General features: G+C 51.8%; 1 protein-coding gene across 1 annotated transcript in view; it reads left to right on the top strand.

Annotated features, from left to right (window-relative positions):
- Positions 1-18,754, top strand: part of CPSF1 (cleavage and polyadenylation specific factor 1) — a 40,819-nt gene extending 22,065 nt beyond the window's left edge. Inside the window, exons 19-38 of the mRNA XM_081204348.1 lie at positions 905-1,046; positions 1,298-1,476; positions 3,207-3,343; positions 4,918-5,092; positions 5,191-5,397; positions 7,225-7,314; positions 7,450-7,593; positions 7,790-7,942; positions 8,117-8,233; positions 8,367-8,457; positions 9,371-9,455; positions 10,591-10,732; positions 12,020-12,172; positions 13,249-13,425; positions 13,538-13,604; positions 13,958-14,005; positions 14,357-14,512; positions 15,288-15,417; positions 16,392-16,530; positions 18,534-18,754. Coding sequence (XP_081060474.1) covers positions 905-1,046; positions 1,298-1,476; positions 3,207-3,343; positions 4,918-5,092; positions 5,191-5,397; positions 7,225-7,314; positions 7,450-7,593; positions 7,790-7,942; positions 8,117-8,233; positions 8,367-8,457; positions 9,371-9,455; positions 10,591-10,732; positions 12,020-12,172; positions 13,249-13,425; positions 13,538-13,604; positions 13,958-14,005; positions 14,357-14,512; positions 15,288-15,417; positions 16,392-16,530; positions 18,534-18,581 — 2,580 coding nt within the window. The 3' untranslated portion in view covers positions 18,582-18,754. The remainder of the gene's footprint in view (positions 1-904; positions 1,047-1,297; positions 1,477-3,206; positions 3,344-4,917; positions 5,093-5,190; positions 5,398-7,224; positions 7,315-7,449; positions 7,594-7,789; positions 7,943-8,116; positions 8,234-8,366; positions 8,458-9,370; positions 9,456-10,590; positions 10,733-12,019; positions 12,173-13,248; positions 13,426-13,537; positions 13,605-13,957; positions 14,006-14,356; positions 14,513-15,287; positions 15,418-16,391; positions 16,531-18,533) is intronic.
- The last annotated feature ends 747 nt before the right edge of the window (positions 18,755-19,501 follow it).

The raw sequence follows: 19,501 nt of genomic DNA, 5'->3' as shown, positions 1-19,501 counted from the left end.
TTGTTCACTTTGACATCTGGTGGGAGGGCGTTCCACAGGGCGGGCGCCACTACCGAGAAGGCCCTCTTCCTGGTTCCCTGTAACTTGGCTTCTCGCAGTGAGGGAACCGCCAGAAGGCCCTCGGCACTGGACTTCAGTGTCTGGGCAGAACAATGGGGGTGGAGATGCTCCTTCAGATATACTGGACCAAGGCCATTTAGGGCTTTAAAGTCAGCACCAACACTTTGAATTGGGCTCGGAATCCCAAAGGATCCATCTCCTCAGAGTATTGTGGAAGAACAATGTCAATCAACATCTGATGATCTCCTTCTACCGGTCCACAACAGAAAGTGTCCTTTCATACTGCATCACGGTGTGGGACGCTGGTTTGACATCAACTGATAGGAAGTGCCTACAGAGGGTGGTGAATACAGCACAAGATATTATGGGCTGTCCCGTGAATCCGCTGGATGAAATAGCGGAAGAACGTTGCCTCAGGAAAGTGAGGAAAATTATCAGGGATGATTTACACCCTGGCTGGCACTTTCTTGCTCTCCTGCCCTCGAGCAGAAGATATAGAAGCATGAATAGTCGCACCAACAGGGTAAAGAATAGCTTCTATCCATGGGCTGTTAGGCTGCTGAATGAAAAGATAACAACAGGGCAACTGACTTTTGGGTTTGGTGGGTGTGCGTCAGTAAATGAGGGGAATTAAGACTAAGAGAGCTGAGTGGGGGGTGCTCCTGTAATCTCACTGTATACAAGTGACAATAAAGTATTTCATATTTCATATTAATTATGGGGTGGCATGACTCCACACACACCTTGCTTTTTCCGGGGGCAACCCCTGTATGATCTCCCTCTTGGGAATATTCCCTGCAAGGGCACATGGGTGTGACCATTTCTTCTTTGCCTCCCCCCTCAGATCCTGCAGACGGGCCAGGAAATCATGGAGCTGGACACCAGCGGCTTTGCCACCCAGGGGCCCACTGTCTATGCCGGCAACATTGGCGAGAACCGCTACATCGTCCAGGTGTCTCCCCTGGGAGTCCGCCTGCTGGAAGGAGGTGAGTGCAGCTGGAGGTCTCGAGCTTGGTTTTAAAGGCAGCCGTTCTGGGAAAGAGCCCTTGGCCTAGAAACTGAATCACTAGGCAGGGGAAACGGTGGAGGTTGTTGAGAGAGACTTGAGCAGACATACTTTTGAAAGCACCACGGATTCTGGGACTGTTGGTGTCCGGGGTGGGGGCCATTGGAGGGCGGCCTGAGCTACCGTCAGGGCTTGGTCTGCCTTTCAGCTGCCTGTGTCTCTGCCTCACAGTGAACCAGCTGCACTTCATCCCAGTGGATCTCGGCTCGCCCATCATACACTGTGCCGTGGCCGACCCCTATGTGGTGATCATGAGCTCCGAGGGGCAGGTCACTATGTTTGTGCTGAAGAGCGACACCTACGGGGGCCGGACACACCGGCTCACGTTACAGAAGCCGCAGCTGCATCACGTGAGTATATATATCATTTGTACTCCGCCCTCCCCAGCCAAGACCGGGCTCAGGGCAGCTAACACCTGATATAAAACAAATTGATTGAAATACAACTTAAAAACAAGATTAAAATACAACATTAAAACATTAAAATACAGCCTCATTCAATGGAAACTCAAATCAAAAACTTTTTGGGGGATGAAAATGTCAAGTCTTCACCAAGGCTGACTTTCCAAACTGGTCCTACGTGGGCCAGAAAAAGCCAGGGAAATCCCCAAATAGGAGTTCCATCACAGGAGGAGAAAGGAAAAAATAAAAAGGGGGAGGGAATCAAATTGACTCCAAGCCAAAGGCCAGGAGGAACAACTCTTGTCTTACAGACCCTGCGGAAAGAAATCAGATCCTGCAGGGCCCTGGTCTCATGAGGCAGAGTGTTCCACCAGGCCGGGGCCAGTGCTGAAAAGGCCCTGCCTCTGGTTGAGGCTAATCTGACTTCCTTAGGGCCCAGCACCTCTAGGGTGTTGCTATTTAGGGACCTTAAGGTCCTCTGTAAGCGTAGAATCATACAATAGAATTGGAAGGGAGCTTGAGGTCATCTAGTCCAACCCTTCAATGCCGGAATCTTGCCCACAGCCGTCCCTAGATGGGCTTGAACCACCAACCTTCTGGTTCACAGCCAGACACACTGACCCATTGCACCAGGAGGGGGCCACAGTCCCTTAGAACAGCACCGTGTTTATCCCAGACTCAACCCTGTGCTCTGCAAACATTAGCTGCTTGTTATACAGAGGGCTTCGCAGTCACATCTCATCACGGAAACTCAAAATCCTGTGTCTGGTTCTGCAGCTCAACCACAGAGCATTTATTTTACTCGCAGAAGGCCTATGGTTCAGTTTGTGGCATCTCCAATCTGTTTTGTTTTACAAGGAAAGGATCCTAACCCTCCTCCCCCAGGGCCAGGGCCTTCTCAGTGATGGCTCCGACCTGGTGGAATTATCTGTCCCACAAGACCAGGGCCCTTCAGGATTTAACCTCCTTCCGCAGGGCCTGTAAGACAGAGCTATTCCGCCTGGCTTTCAATTTAAACTTGGCCTGATCTTTTATTCCCCTTCCTTCCCTCCCCCTCCCCTTTTTATGAAGATTACCTGCTCTGGGATCCCACAGCTAATTTTCCCCATGTCTCCTCACTGGCCCAAATAGGACTAATTCAGCCAGCTAGCCCTGGGGATTATCTAATGCTTATTGGATGGATTTTCCCCCAAATTGATTTTTGAATTCTGAATTTATTGTTATTCACGTTTTATACTGTATTTTATGCTGTATTTTATGTTTTTTTGTTGTATCAATTAAGTGTCTTAAATTTGTTGTTAGCCACCCTGAGCCCAGTTTTTTTGAACTGGGAATGGCGGGGTATAAATAAATTTTTAAAATTATTATAACCCGTATAGTTAACTTGCAGAAATACATTTGAAAACACTGAGCAGTGCCTGGCATGGTGAGGCTCTATCACCCCTTCTTCTTGGCTAGCAGTAGCAGAAGGCATTGGGCAAAAAACATTCACGTTTGCTCAGTTTGCATAGCTTATTAGTGAGGTCTCCAAATGTTTATCTTGTAACAATGAAGGTGCGTAGCCTGCTTTCAGCCGAGGATCTTGGCATAACCAGATTCTGAGTCTGCTTCCATGCTGCTCAGTTAAGAGCAGGTCATCCTGTGTCTTGCTCTGAGGCAACCTGTTGTCACCCCTGCAGCAATCGAAGGTGATTGCGCTGTGTGTATACCGGGACGTCAGCGGCATGTTCACCACTGAGAGCCATTCATCCAGCTCCCGGGACGAGCTTTCCTTGAGGACTCAGTCAGAATCTGAGGCTCCCATCCAGGACATCAGGTGGGTCTTGAGGCATGGCGAAGAACTCTGGGAAGGGGTAGGGATTTAGCCATTTTGTGTGGGAGTTTGGGTTGTAAAATAGGGCTTGTGAGATGGTTGTTTTGGGTTTTTAAGTCTTTTCTGCGTAGGAGGTACATTGGACGGGTAAAAGTACAAAGGGGTAGTTTGCTTAACTGGTTTTGCATGGAAGGGCCAAAAGTTCGTCTTAGGAACCCAGCAATTAGGAAATAGAAACTTAATCAGTACTCCCCTGTTCCGATTGCTTAAAAGGTTGAAAGGGGGAGTAAAAATGTTGTATATAAGTCATGCTAGAAGATAAGTTAGGCAGCAGGCCTAATCATACCCAGTATTGGAAGTAGGCTGGGCCACGTCATCCAGGTTAAAGGACTGTCTGGCAGAGACAGCGAGAGGAAAATAAAAGATATCCACTTGGTCGCGGTGGTTCACTTAACACAGTGGTTCTCAAACTTGTAGGACCAGTGTTCAAGTATGATGGGAGTTGTAGTCCAGCAGCTGGAGACCCAAGTTTGAGAAATACCGACTTAACAGGAAGTAGGGATTGGATTGGCTGGTTTGTTTGCCTTTCTCACCTCTCATGGTGCAAGCTACAGCCTGCACTATCACACCTGTTCTTTCAGGTAATTGGGGCAGGTGTGCTCAGTGAGGAGGTGGGAAGATTCAAAGCACCATATTTTTCGCTCCATAAGACGCATCTACTTTTTAGAGGAGGAAAACAAGAAAAAAAATATTCTGAACGAAACAGTGGATGTATGATTTTTGTGGGTCATGCTGGGCCACAGGCATGATATGTGATTTGACAGTGAGTTTGGGGTAGCCCAATGCAAAAATCCTGAGAATTCAGGTGGATCCGTGCTTTGTAACCACATTTTTGTGCCATTGCGGCCCCACGAAACAGTGGATGTGTGATTTTTTGGGTGCAGGCTATAGCCATGGACATGCTATGTGATCTGATGGAGAATTTGGGGTGACCCAATGCAAAAATCCTGAGGATTCATGGGCTTTTACCTCCCCCCTCCCAGGCAGCCTCCTTTATCACTAGTGTCTCTTATCTCCCTCCTGATCGCTTGCTGATCAGCTGCTCAGTCGCTTGGTTTCAATACCCCCTTCCCTCTTTCTAAAAAAAAAAAAAAAAGCACGGTCTGCTTTTCACCCCTGGGCAACTTGGCTCCAGGGACCACTCATTCGTTCCATAAGACGCACAGACATTTCCCCTTACTTTTTAGGAGGGAAAAAAGTGTGTCTTATGGAGTGAAAAATACGGTAGCTTGTGTAGATCCTGAGTAAAGAATAAGACACCTACTTGTGAGGACAGTAGCAGGAGAAATTCTCAGCCGGCCCTCAGTTTCTTTGGCCCTCAGTGTTGTTCAACCCTGTAGTGATTCCCCATCTGGGACTTCATTTAAGCTTTGGGCCCATGTGCTGCCTACAAAAGTTTTGAGACCTGCACTGCAATCTTGCTGTGAGTGGGCCCGTTCTTGGATCAGGCTTTGCAACAGCTGCCCAGGTGTCTTAAACGTAACTGCCTTCCTCCTCCTCTCTTCTCCCATGTACAGCAACACAATAGACGATGAGGAAGAAATGCTCTATGGTGAATCCGGCACCTTGTTTAGCCCCACCAAGGAGGAGCCGCGCCGCTGCAGCCTGCCCTTGGCCGACAAGGATCCTCACCAGTACAAGGCAGAGCCCACTCACTGGTGTGTGCTGGTCCGGGAGAACGGTGCCATGGAGGTGAGGCCCATGCAGTGCCCGGGGCAGCGGGAGTGAGCCAGTCTCAGCCGGGTCCCTCTTGGCCCCTGCTACTTTCTTCCTCTTTCTCTCTCATGTAGATCTACCAGCTGCCTGAATGGCGCCTAGTCTTCCTGGTGAAGAATTTCCCCATGGGGCAGAGGGTGCTGGTGGACAGTTCCTTCGGGCAGCCTGCCAGCCAGGGCGAGGCCAAGAAGGAGGAGGTGGTCCGTCAGACCGAGATGCCGCTGGTCAAGGAGGTGCTGCTGGTGGCCCTGGGAAATCGGCAGAGCCGACCGTACCTCCTGGTGAGCTCCGAGGGGGGGGTCCTCTGTGCGTAGAGTTATCTGTGTCTCCCGTCTGCTTGGATCTGAAGCACGTAGACATTTTGATACACATGCAAAGCAGCCAAGCAGGAAACCCAGTAAATCAAGACACCAGCCCTTCTACAAGTTTGGCCCCCTGGTTTCAAGTGATGGTGATACTGGGGCAAATGGTTTCTGCGCAATAAGTACCGTATTTTTCGCTCTATTAGACACACCTGAGCATAAGACACACCTAGTGTGGGGAGGAAAATAAGAAAGCAACGCAAAGCCTCCTGAGCGAAGAGGGAGCGCTCCCCCCCCCTTCGCTCAGGAGGCTTTGCGGGGCTCTCCCTGAAGCCAGGAGAGCAAGCAGGATCGGTGCGCACCGATCCCTCTTGCCCTCCTGGCTTCAGCGAAAGCAAGCCTCCTGGCTTTCCCCCCACCTCCCGCAAGAGCTGTGCGCTCTTTAAAGGGAGCGCGGCTCTTGGGGGCTTTTGCGGGAGGTGGGGAAAGGGACAGAGCCATGCCCCCACCTCCCGCAAAAGCCAGGGATAGCTGCGTGAAGCCTCCGCAGGGCAGCGGGATGAAGGCTCCCTGCTGCCCTGCGGAGGCTTCGCACGGCTAAGCCAGAAGCTAGAACAGCTCCCTCTCGCTGTTCTGGCTTCTGGGATAGCCGTGCAGCCTGCATTCGCTCCATAAGACGCACACACATTTCCCCTTACTTTTTAGGAGGGGAAAAGTGCGTATTATAGCGCGAAAAATACGGTAGGTGCAGTTGCTTTTCGTCTGCTGCAGGAAGAGGGAGGAAGAGAGCCAAATTCTTGGGAATGCCTGGGCTCTTCCCTGATCATGTTACAAGGTGTGTTTCTGATCCCCACCCCTTGAGTGCTCAACACACGTGACTATCTCCCACTTGGCATGTTGAGGGATAATGGGATTGATGCCTGCATTCTCCGCCAGCAATCATACTCGGGGAAACCATAAGCCAATGGCTGGCTACAACTCACACCATCTTTGACCATGCTGGCAGCTGAGGTTTGTGGGAGCTGGAGTCCAGCAACACCTGGAGAGTTCCTGAGACCCTTTGCCCTAAGCTGTCAGTCACTCACTGCGTCTGCTCCCTCCCTGCTCTTAATGATCTTGTGGGAGGAACTGAGGGAGACCCCCACTGATGCACCACCCTCCCCACCTCACCTGGGGCTCGGGGCTTTCATACTGAGGAGGACCAATCAGAATCCCTGCAGGGCTGAGCGTCTAATTCATTGTGCTTACCTTGCCCTGTCCTCAAAGCTGCTTGGTCAGGTGAGACTCACATTACTGGTGCCTGAGCCTACAGTGAGGATAATTGAAAGTGATGGTTTAAACCTTTAAAGCCCGAACTGGTGTCTGGGATGCCATTGCCTGAAGGACTGCCTTTGTCGGTGTGAGGTTATCCAGCGTCCAGCATCGTCATCTCAGGCTCAGCTCTCTGGTCTCCCTGTAGTGAGTAGCAGGAGTGGGGCCTTCTCTGCAACAGCACCTTGATTGTGGCATTCCCTCCCTGGGGGAAAATCACAAGAGTGCGTGCTGTCTGGCTTTTACAAATTCTTTTCCCTAAGGGGAGCGTTAATACCATGGGAGAGCTGCTGTAATCAAGGTCTGTGATGAAGGATCCAGGAGCTTAGAGGACCATGAGGGCTACAAGGCGGGGTCATGGCAAGGCCTTGGCTCTATGGTTCTTTTTGCCCCAGCAATGAGCTGTGTCCCCATGGCCTGAGAGTGCTCAATCTGTTGATGCAGGGAGCCACGGGACAGGGTGAAGCTCACTTTACTTCACCACCCTGTTAACAGGTCCACGTGAACCAAGAGCTGCTCATCTACGAAGCTTTTAACCACGGCTCTCAGCTGGGCCAGACCAACCTCAAAGTGCGGTTCAAGAAGGTAAGAGCCACTCTGCCTTCTCCCCAGGCCACTGGAACGCTGCAGTCTCCCTTGCAGGCTTCCCTCTGCACTCGGAAGGGAAGGCTTCCCCACTGATCTCCTTCTGCGCTTTGACACCCTTTCCCTCCCAATCAGGTTCCCCATAACATTAACTTCCGGGAGAAGAAGCCCAGGCCGTCGAAGAAGAAGCCGGATGGCGTGGGTGGAGAGGAATCGGGGGCTGCCAGGGGGCGGGTTGCCCGATTCCGCTACTTTGAGGATATCTATGGATACTCAGGGGTGAGTCTCGCGGAGGAGTCATCCTTGGGAGATTCTCAGGAGAAGCGTTTCTCTTTGGGGAGTTGGGCACGGGCGTTCTCTTCCCGAGGCTTTGCGGAACCTCTGCCTGCCAGAGCAGGCACTACTGGCCTGGTGCAGGAGAAGGCTGTGCTTACGTGCAGCCCCGGGTCCTGATTGTGTTTGCATTTCTTCCCAGGTGTTCATTTGTGGCCCCTCCCCACACTGGCTGCTGGTAACGTCTCGGGGGGCCTTACGCCTGCACCCCATGACCATAGACGGCCCCATTGAGTCCTTCGCCCCCTTCCACAACGTCAACTGCCCCAAGGGCTTCCTCTACTTCAACCGGCAGGTAGGCCTGGCCTGGCAACAGATGCTTGGGTGGGATGCCTGCCTTATTTCTTTCATTTGCCTTCTGCCTGCTGCATTTGAGGCAGCTCACTCTGTGCCCCTGGGCTGCTGCTGCAGAGAGAAGCAGATCTATCTGCAGGTGAGAACGAGGCCTTGTCTGTGTCCTCTGCTACAGGGGGAGCTGCGCATCAGCGTCTTGCCTGCCTATCTTTCCTACGACGCACCGTGGCCCGTCCGGAAGATCCCACTGCGCTGCACCGCACATTACGTATCCTACCACGTGGAGTCCAAGGTAGGGCTGTGTGGAGCGGGACCTTCAGCAGGGCCTTATCAGTGGTGGGGAAGTGGAGTCCTCCACTGCCACAACAAAGCCTTCTGCTCAACTCAACCCCCAAATGCCTTAATGAATTTGCTCCCTCCGGCAGGTCTACGCGGTGGCCACCAGCATCAACAACCATTGCACCAGGATCCCCCGCATGACTGGCGAGGAGAAGGAATTTGAGACCATCGAGCGAGGTGGGTGGCTCGCAGCTGTTGGAAAACGCTGCCTCCTCTCTGCAGAGGAGAGGTCTTTGACTTGAAGAGTCGGCCCCTTGTGCTGGGCAAGTCTTGAGGTTGGGCTGCGAGATGGAGGGAGGCAGGCTTTGGACTCCTCTCTCTTCCACCACAAAGGGCCACCCAACCCCTTGGTTTGCCCTCCAGAACAAGGCAATCTGACTAGTTCTGTCTAGCTCACTCTTGCTTTCTCTGGCTGGTGGTTGCTCTCCAGGGTCTCAAGGTGGGAAAACAACAACAACAACAATAATAATAAATAATAATAATAATAATAATAATTTATTATTTATACCCCACCCATCTGGCTGTGCTTCCCCAGGCACTCTGGGCAGCTTCCAATAAAACACTAAAATACAGTAATGTACCAAACATCAAAAGCTTCCCTAAACAGGGCTGCCTTCAGATGTCATCTAAAAGTCAGATAGTTGTTTATTTCCTTGACATCTGATGGGAGGGCATTCCACAGGGCGGGCACCACCGCTGAGAAGGCCCTCTGCCTGGTTCCCAGTAACTTCACTTCTCGCAGTGAGGGAACCGCCAGAAGACCCTCGGCGCTGGACCTCAGTGTCCGGGTAGAACGATGGGGGTGGAGACGCTCCTTCAGGTATACTGGGCCGAGGCTGTTTAGGGCTTTAAAGGTCAGCAGCAACACTTTGAATTGTGCTTGGAAACATACTGGTCTTCCACATCCCCTGGTGCCTGATATTTAACCCGGAGATGCTGGAGGCTTGGGCAGCCAAAGCAGGTGTGCGCTCTCCGTGATAAGCCATGGTCCCTTGTGCCCCCCTCCTCTGCCCAGCTGGGTCTGATGGTGATGCCGGCTGCATACCTATTTCTCCCTTTGTCTTTCTCTCTCTCTGATCCCCACCTCCAGATGATCGCTACATGCACCCGCTGCAGGAGGCCTTTTCCATCCAGCTGATCTCTCCGGTCAGCTGGGAGACAATTCCAAATACCAGGTGAGGAGGGTGCTCAGCCCTTGGGCTTGTGGCAGCAGGAGCCCAAGAAAGCTCCTTCCCAGGCAGCGGCAGGTGGGGAAGATCTGGTGCCTGGTTGGGTTCCTGGCGTGGAATATCAGAAGAGCCTGGCGGTTTCTGCTGGATCAGAGCAAAGGGCCACCTGGTCCAGCGTCCGTTTGCCTTCAAGGGCCATTCAGATGCGTCCTGGAAGCAGAGCTGGAAAGCTTTAGTTCAGTGGTCCCCAAGGTTTTTGGGCCCCTACCCACTTAGTCCCCAGTGCTCCCTACCCTACAAAAAGCATTATTCAGAACAGCAGCTTGCATAACCCACTAAGGAAGAGCAAAACACAATGGCCCCAGCTAAGGGTGCTTCATTCAGTCTTGGGGAAGGGGAAGAGGCTGCCTTCTCTTGGTGCAGAGCCTGCACTCACTCTCCGTGGGGCTGCCCTTGAGACTGAGCCAGAAACTCCAGCAGGTGCAGAATGCCGCAGCAAGACTCCTTACGGGGTCCTCGCTGCGGGGTCACATTCACCCAGTGCTCTACCAGCTGCACTGGCTCCCGGTGGAGTACAGGATCAGCTTTAAGGTGCTGGTTTTAACCTTTAAAGCCCTATACAGCCTAGGACCTTTTTACCTACGGGACCGCCCCTCCTGGTATGTCCCACGGAGGACCTTATGGTCTTCAAATAAAAACATTTTGGAGGTCCCAGGCTACAGGGAGGTTAGGCTGGCCTCAACCAGAGCCAGGGCTTTTTCGGCTGTGGCTCCGATCTGGTGGAACGCTCTGTCCCAAGAGACCAGGGCCCTGCGGGACTTGACATCTTTCCGCAGGGCCTGCAAGACAGAGCTGTTCCACCAGGCCTTTGGCCAAGACACAGTCTGACCCCCTCCTTCAGTAATCCTCACAGAACTCTAGCCCAATGGTTGCCATGAATTTGATTTTGAATTGATTTTAGAATGAATTGATTTTAGAATGTTGTGTTACTTTTATTGTTGTTAGCCGCTCTGAGCCCGGCTTCGGCTGGGGAGGGCGGGATATAAATAAAATTTTATTATTATTATTATTATTGGGGCACCCGGAAGGCAGCTTGGCCTGGCTCCCCCTCCAACCTCTCCTGCCCTTTTTCAATCTGCAGGATCGACCTGGAGGAGTGGGAGCACGTGACCTGCATGAAGACCGTGTCTCTCAAGAGCGAGGAGACCGTCTCGGGCCTGAAGGGCTACATCGCCGTGGGAACTTGCCTTATGCAGGGCGAAGAGGTGACCTGCAGGGGCCGGGTGAGTCGGACAACGCTGGGCGCTTGAACCAGAGGCAACACAGCTGGGGGCTTCTTCTGCACAGTTCCACCCATCCTTTTCCCACAGTTCCTGCCTGCTGCCTTCACAGGCCCAGTCCTTGGTCCAGATTTCCCCAGTTTGGACATGTTGGACTCATTCATCCATCTGGTGAACTCCGTGTTTTGCTGGCAGCCTCTCCCAGTTTGGGATGAGTGGTGGCATCAGGATCCAAGGAACACAATCACAGAATTGTAGAGTTGGAAGGGACCCCGAGGGTCATCTAGTCCAACCCCCTGCAATGCGGGAATCTCAGCTAAAGCACCCATGACAGATGGACACCCAACCTCTGCTTAAAAACTTCTGAGGAAGGAGAGTCCACAACCTCCCAAGGGAGACGGTTACATTATCAGACAGCTCTTACCATCCGAAAGTTCTTCCTGGTGTTTAGTTGGAATCTTTCTTGTAACTTGAATCCATGGGTTCAAGTCCTACCCCCCGAGCAGCAGAAAACAAGCTTGCTCCCTCATCCATATGACAACCCTTGAGATATTTGAAGAAGGCTATCGTATCTCCTCTCAGACTCCTCTTTTCCAGGCTAAACATACCCAGCTCCTTCGACTGTTCCTCATAAGGCTTGGCTTCTAGAGCCTTGATAATCTTGGCTGTCCTCTGCACACGTTCTAGCTTGTCAACATCCTTCTTAAATTGCAGTGCCCAGAACTGGACACAATATTCTAGGTGTGGTAGGACCAAGGCAGAAGAGAGCAGGACTGATTTCCCTCCATTGGGACATTACTTCTGTTGATGCAGCTTAGAATAGCATTAGCTTTTTGGCTGCAGCACACTGCTACCTTATGAACTTGTACCTCCAAGCTTTTTCATTGTGCTCTGAAGAAGGTCTTGTATGTGTTCTGGGTTCTACAGCGGGTGCATGGAGAAGTGAGGCAAAGACCTGAAGGCTCAAAAACGGAAGTTACAACTCCTTAGTTGTGAACAGGCAAAGTTCGGCTCTGTGCCAGCTAATTGAAAAAGTAAATTATAGTAATAATCCACTCACCCAGTGTGCCACCATATGACGCTGGAATCATTTACCTGCTGCGATGGCACCTTATCCTGATGAGCACAGTTGCAATTTTGCAGTTCTCATTTAGTATTTTGTTTATCGCAAGAAGTCCCCGGTCTCCCGGCTTGCAACAGAGGAAGGGGGTGTTTCTAGGTTAGCAATGCAAAGACAAGCTGCCCTGGTTATGTAGGATGACTCTCCCTTCCTTGCTCCCCCGCCCTCAGATCTTGATCATGGACATCATCGAAGTGGTTCCAGAGCCTGGGCAGCCCCTCACCAAGAACAAATTCAAGGTGCTGTACGAGAAGGAGCAGAAGGGGCCTGTTACCGCTCTCTGCCACTGCAACGGCTACCTGGTGTCGGCCATTGGCCAGAAGGTGAGCAGGGCCTGGAAGAGGCGGGTGGGATGCCGCTCTCGGGGGCTTATTCAGTGTAGAATGTGGATTTGTTGCTCCTAAACGCTCCGCAGCCATCCTTGGGGCGGAAGCTTCTGTCGCCCTTTCAGTGTAGGTTATTCTGACCTACATAGGTGGCTATGAGTATGCCGTCAGGGAGCTGTAATTATTCCTGTTAATTCATAATATTGTGTGTGTGAGTTTGTGTGCATGGTGTTGGTGCGCGAAGTTGGGAAGTTACGGAAGGTAGTTTGAACACCTCAAGTTGAAACAGGATAGTAACCCCCAGGCTGCAAGGAGATGGTTCTGTGATGTGGACTCTGTTTATAGATTGTAGACTTGGGGGGGTCTGGAAAGGAGACCTCTTCTTCCATTACAGTGGTTCCTCAGGTTAAGAACTTAATTTGTTCCAGAGGTCCGTTCTTAACCTGAAACGGTTCTCTTAACCTGAGGCGTGCTTTCGCTAATGGGGCCTCCTGCTGCCGCTGTGCTGCTGGCATGCGATTTCCGTTCTTATCCTGGGGCAAAGTTCTTAACCTGGAGCAACCACTTCCTGGTTAGCGGAGTTTGTAACCCGAAGTGTCTGTAACCTGAAGTGTCTGTAACCCGAGGTACCACTGTACTGCTTTTATGTAAAAGCTTTCTGTACCGCTTTTCAGAGAGTTTTCCAGGGTGTGCTTTACAGTATGACGATAAAGCGCAAATTAAAAGGGGTGGTTGGAGTGCAGAAGTGCCTTGCAGGGCTGGCAAGGTGAGCTTTCTGTGGTTTAGAGAAGGAATTGCTGAAAAACAGTACTTGAGGCATCAGCAACACGGTACAATGGAAAGATGGGGGGAAGAACCAACCCAGACCCTGTGACCATCATCTGTGTTTTTGTCTGCTACTGTGTTGTGCATTTTTGAGTTTTTATATTGCAAACTGTGATCCTTGGATGAAGGGCGGAATAGAAATTAAGTAAGGAAATAAATGGAAAGTGAGAGTGGGAGATGAGGTGAAGGGCTTTCCTGTTCCCTTGCCCCCTGCCTGGGCTGAGCCCTGGTCTCTCTCCCTGCTGCAGATCTTCCTGTGGAGCTTGAAGGACAATGACCTGACAGGCATGGCCTTCATCGACACACAGCTCTATATCCACCAGATGATCAGCGTCAAGAACTTCATCCTGGCGGCTGACCTTATGAAGAGCATCTCGCTGCTCCGCTACCAGGAGGAGAGCAAGACTCTCTCCCTCGTCAGCAGGGTATGGGGCGTGGACCCTTTTCTAGAGGGTTGGCAGGGTGTGGGGCAGAGGAGAATGGGTCTGTTTGAGCCCTGCCCCACCTGCCTGACTTCTCCTTCTCTCTCGCCTCCAGGACGCCAAACCCCTGGAAGTTTACAGTGTGGACTTCATGGTGGACAACGCTCAGCTGGGATTTCTCGGTGAGCAGCCTGAGCGTGGCATTGGGGGAGCCCTTTCAGGAGGGTTCAATCCAGCAGCCTTGGCTCTGCCCCATGGTGCTGGTGTTGGGGGCTGGGGAAGACTCAGACCCATGCCTGGGCTTTACAAGGTGGCGGCCCATCTGTGTTTTGAACAACACAAACCCTTTCCCTTACATTTGGAACAAGCCAAAATACAGAATTATAGAACTGGAAGGGTCTGTTTAGTCCAGTTCTCTGCAATGCAGGAATCACAACCAAAATGACCACTCTGTTTAAAAGCCCCCAAGCAAGGGGCAGCTGTGTTTCTGGCACAGTCAGGCTACATCATTGATCTGCTTTACTCTATTTTGCAGTGTCTGACAGGGACCGGAACCTCCTTGTTTACATGTATCTGCCAGAAGGTGAGATCAAAGTGTGTCTTCTTTTTTTGTTCTGGGGAGATTGGATCTGACCCTCTTCCTGTTTCCCATCACTCACGTGACTCCCAGGCTCGGGGAACAAGAATCTTGGCGCTTCCTCAACAGGAAGGAGTGCTGGGGCTTTTGGAAAGAGATGTTTGGGCCGGGTGGGCTTTCTCTGGATCTCCGGCTCAAGCCCCTACGTTGTCCCACACACTGCATGGCCTCTGAGCCGCCTTCAACAGTCTGATGCCCTCCAGCCACCCCTCTGCTGGGGCTGATGGGAGTTGTAGTTCAGCAGCACCCAGAGGGCGAAGGCTCATTGTCTCCCTCCCTCTTTGCTTTTCTCTCCAGCAAAGGAAAGCTTTGGGGGGATGCGCCTCCTCCGCAGGGCCGATTTCCACGTGGGAGCCCACGTCAACGCCTTCTGGAGGACCCCGTGCCGCGGGGCCATGGAGGGGCCCACCAAGAAATCCATTGCCTGGGAGAACAAGCACATCACCTGGTTTGGTAAGGGGGCCTCTGAAGGACACATCCGGGAAGTCATCTTGGCCAGAGTCGAAGGGAACTGAGCCTGCAGCCTCTTGTGTTTCAGGTTTAGAATTTCAAATTCTAAGATTTTAAAATCTGGGAAGGTTTTGTTGTAAAATCCAGAATTCTATTTTTGAGTGTTGGCAACTGAATATAAAGAAGGAAAGGACTTTACATTTGTGTGAAGACAGCTCAATTTTATGCCTTGGGAATGAGTTCGAAATTACCTACCCTTGTGACATTTTGAGTTTCCCATTCAAGAGCTTGCTGACACATTTGCACTTAATGCCAAGTCATCGTTTCTTCAGCAAGGCACAAGTCATCTCACGAACAAACAAAGCAGCCATAGCTTATTTCTCCAGAGCTTGGTTTCCTCCCCCAGCTGTTCTCTCCATGTTCCTCTGTAGTTCAGCAAGCAGCTGGGCTGGGCTGTCCGAATGATGGTTGAAGCAAAAACAATGCTGTGGGCTTCAGAAATAATGCCAACCAGTAGTTAAAACAAGCCAAGGTTGAGAAGCCAGAGACTGTCAATCATGGCCCCACATGGTAGTTTGTTGCTGGAACAGAAACTATGGTTAGCCTCCTGGGCTGAGGTGTTCTAACAAACCACTGTTTGGCGTTATGTGCAAACCATGGTGTACTTATGTGAGTGGGGAAATCCAGATGGCTAAACGTGTCCATGCTCTCAGAGCCAAAGGCACCCGCTTGAGCCTTGACTCTGAAGGGGGTGTGTGGTGTTTCTTCCCCCCTCCAGCCACGCTTGACGGAGGGATCGGGCTGCTGCTGCCCATGCAAGAGAAGACCTACCGGCGCCTGCTGATGCTGCAGAACGCGCTGACTACGATGTTGCCCCACCATGCCGGCCTCAACCCGCGTGCCTTCAGGTAGCTTGTTCCCGGGGCCCTGCCTCTTCAAGCCCCCCCCCCACCCCGCTTGACCCCCCTCTGTGTGCCCCTTGAGGAGCAGCGCTGTTGGAGGGAAGAGCCACTCACAGTCTCATCTATGTGCCTATGTTTGGTGGGAGGGGAGTCTGGCTCTGCAATCCCCTTCTGCACATACTGCTGTCTGCAGAGCGCCATGGGCCACTCTGGCATCTGTGCCTTCCACACCATTTCCTGCAAGCAAAATCTGCCCATAGGAAGACTGGTGGGATATAGGCCTTGCAGGGAGAGCGTGAGACTGTTTCAGGGCTGATGGGCGACTTGGCTGGGGAGCAGAAGACCTTGCCTGTCCACATGTGGGATAAGCAGTCTGGCTGCCAAGTTCACCCCTGGGTTATGGGTCACACATAAGATCAGATTAGCAGACATCTAAAGGCAGCCCTGTTTAGGGAAGTTTTTAATATTTATTGCTGTATTGTTTTTAACACTCGATTGGAAGCCGCCCAGAGTGGCTGGGGAAACTCAGCCAGATGGGCAGGGTAGAAATAATGAATAATTTTATTATTATTATTATTATTATTATTATTATTATTATTATTATTATTAGTTAAAGGCAGGAGTCGGCAAGGTTTACCTCACCTGGGCTGGTTCACTTCAACAGAGATCCCTCCGTGGGCTGGATCGCGCACGCACCCGCAATTTCTGGTGTCTGCACAGATGTGATTTCCGGCACCATGGAAGCAAGTCCCCACACTGCGCCAGTTTAGTGCAGCACACAGGGACTTGCCGAGCAGGCGGCTCGGTTTGGGGGCAGCTCGTGGGCCGGTTAAATGACCCCCATGGGCCTTAGGTTGCCGACTCCTGGTTAAAGGATTACAAACCCCATCACCATTCCTGCTGCCTGCTGGAGCTGGAGTGGTTGAATGAGGCAGGGACCCCAGCACTCCTCTCACGATGTTCCTCCTGCCCCTCTTTAGGATGCTGCACATGGACCGGCGCATCTTGCAGAACGCCGTGCGCAACGTCTTGGACGGGGAGCTGCTCAACCGCTACCTTTACCTGAGCACCATGGAGCGCAGTGAGCTGGCCAAGAAAATCGGCACCACACCGGACATTGTGAGTGGGGGGGGGGGGGAGAGCCAGGAAGGCAAGGGTCACCTCTGCTGGCAGGAGCTGCTTCCGGCTCCAGAGCAGCCAAGGTGCGCATTGTGTGCCTGCTGCGCTGTGGGAAAGAAAGCCAGCCTCTGTCTCAAGGGATTTCCTGCAGCGTTCCTTGCAAAACTGCTTGGGTGGCAGCTCAACCCAAGTGGCCTTGAGAGCAGCCTTTGCAGGAAATAAGGGAGGGAATCCTTTAGTTTTTATCAGGAGCATAAATCACTTGTGCCGAGCTGGATTTGTAGCGGTTGTTATTGTAATGCTTGGGCTTCTTCCACCCCCAGGCGGCTCTTGTGGCCTCTAAGGCGGTGGTTCCCAATTAGCTAATGACTGAGGACCCCCTCTTTTGCAAAAGTCAAGCCACAGCCCCCCCCCCACTTTTGAAAATTCTGATAACCCTATGGTAGTTGCCTGTGCAAAGCCAGACAGCAGCAGGGTGAGGGCTCTGTGAAACTGCTCTACTGTGTAGTTTCCACTCCCCTCGCTTGAGCAGTTAACGGAGCCCCCAGCTTGCTGCTGGCTTGTGCGAGCCGGCGATGGTGGGGGGCTCTGTTAAAGTTCTCCTCCCCCCTGCTGTAGGGAGCCCCAATGCTTCTCCTGCTTGTATGCAAACCAGAGAAGCATCGGGCTCCTTCAGCTGGGGGGCAGGCTGCCTTCTGAGGCATTGGAGCTGTTCAGCTGGGGAACGGGAGGCCTCTTCCACACACACACACACACACACCCCCCGCTGTGCAGTTCTGCGAAGGATCAATACTCTCCGGCTTGCCCTTTAGCCTGAGAGACATCAGGATCCGCTCCCCGTGTGGGGCTGGGCCATGTATCTTGGAAGAAGCAGCTGAGACAAATTCCAGTCATTGTGATACAGTGGTGCCCCGCAAGACGAATGCCTCGCAAGATGGAAAACTCGCTAGACGAAAGAGTTTTCCGTTTTGGAGGTGCTTCGCAAAACAAATCTCCTATGGGCTTGCTTCGCAAGACGACAATGTCTTGCGAGTTTCTGCTGGTTTTTTCCCCTCCCCCCCTTTTTCTAAGCTGCTTATCAGCTGATCCGATCAGCAGATAAGCCGCTAATCCGCTAATCCGTCAATGGGCTTGCTTTGCAAGACGAAAAAACCGCTAGATGAAGAGAATCACAGAACGGATTCTTTTCGTCTTGCGAGGCACCACTGTATATCACCATATACTGGTATTTAGCTGCTGATAGATCACAATGTTGAAAACAAAGAATCGCCCAGCTCCAACACTAAACTAAATAATCAGAGGGCAGGCTGTTGTGCTAACCCTAGTGGCAATTTGCTTACCTATTTTCCCCTGTTGGACTTCCAAGATGAACCATGAACCCCCAAACCTATCAGGCAAGATTCACTGAAAACCCAATTCCAAGCAGTGGGAGACTCCTCAAAACCTGATAGTTGTTGAAAGCAATTAGAAGTTCTTTTCAGTTAAAAATTAAGGAACAAGGAGAAGGGATCCCTTACATTAAAAGAAAAAAGAAAACAAGCATGTGAACCCGTGGAGCAATCCATTTGCATTCTCCCTCTCTCTCTCCCTCTCTCTCTCTCTCCCCCTCTCTCTCCCTCTCTCTCTCTCTCTCTCCACCCCTCCAATTGCAAGAGCCCTAAGAAACTGTGTCAGAAGTTTGTGCCCAATCCCAGCTCCCTTGTCATCCAGCAACTATTTCCCAGTTTTCCCCCTTCCAGCAAGCAAGCGCTAGTCATGAGCAGAGGCTGGGTGATCCAGGGATCACTATTGTGGCTTTCACTGTGCAATTAACGAGATAAGTGAGTCCCTGGCAAGGGATGGTGCCACGGATCCCCGGACCCCTAATTGGGAACCACTGGGCTAAGGGATCTGCGCCGTAACAGAAGATCGCCTTTCAAGGGGAAGTTCCTTGCAAGGGAGAAACATCCCTTTTCCCTCCTGGGCAATTCCTAATGACCCTCTTTCCCCCCTTCCATCTACAGATCCTGGAAGATTTGCTGGAGATCGATCGCGTCACAGCTCATTTCTAAGGATTCCCTTTCCCCACAACTGTGCCCCTCGATTTGGCTGCAGGGGGCGGCCCAGCCTCCCTGTCTGCCCCCCCCCCTCAGAACCCCAATGTTTGTAACGTCTTCCTGGCTGGGCTACAGGACTCTTTATCAGTTATGTGTTTTTATAAAGCTGGCAAGGATTTGTAAAGAAATTGTGAACTCGCAGTGATTGGGCTACCAGTTTGTGGAGCTGCATTGGCGAGATCTTGTGCCATGCATGGGTGGTGTAGTACAGAGAGGCTGGCTGCAAGTCATTGCTGCTGTTGAGGAAGCCGGTGGCTGACATGGCTTCATATGTTTGAGACCACCTGCCAGGGTTTAGTGGTTTCTCTGTGTCCACAGGTTGGGGGGGGGCAACAGAAGAAGAAGAAGAGTTTGGATTTGATATCCCGCTTTATCACTACCCTACGGAGTCTCAAAGCGGCTCACAATCTCCTTTCCCTTCCTCCCCACAACAAACACTCTGTGAGGTGAGTGGGGCTGAGAGACTTCAGAGAAGTGTGACTGGCCCAAGGTCACCCAGCCGCTGTATGTGGAGGAGTGGGGAATCGAACCCGGTTCACCAGATTACGAGTCCACCGCTCTTAACCACTACACCGCACCACCAGAAACCTGTCCCAGGATTGCCTTTCCCACAGTGTTCACAGAATCGTAGAACAGCAATGCAGGGGTCACATCTAAAGCACCCCTGGCAGGCAGCCATCCAACCTGTGTGAAAAACCTCCAGCGTAGGAGAATCCACCTTCTGCAGCAGCCTGCTCCTCTGCTGAACAGCTCTCACCATCAGAAAGTTCTTCCTGCAAGACTGTTGGGAGCCAAGCTACGCCCAACCTCTTCACATCCAGAGAAACCCAATTTGCTTTGTCGTCAGATGAACTCCTCGCACCCGCCTCCCCTGT

Source organism: Podarcis bocagei, assembly GCF_964188305.1.
Source record: "Podarcis bocagei genome assembly, chromosome: 8".
In the NCBI taxonomy this organism is placed as follows: Eukaryota; Metazoa; Chordata; class Lepidosauria; order Squamata; family Lacertidae; genus Podarcis; species Podarcis bocagei.
Note: the sequence above shows the minus strand (reverse complement) of the source record. Positions and strands in the feature narration are given on the sequence as shown.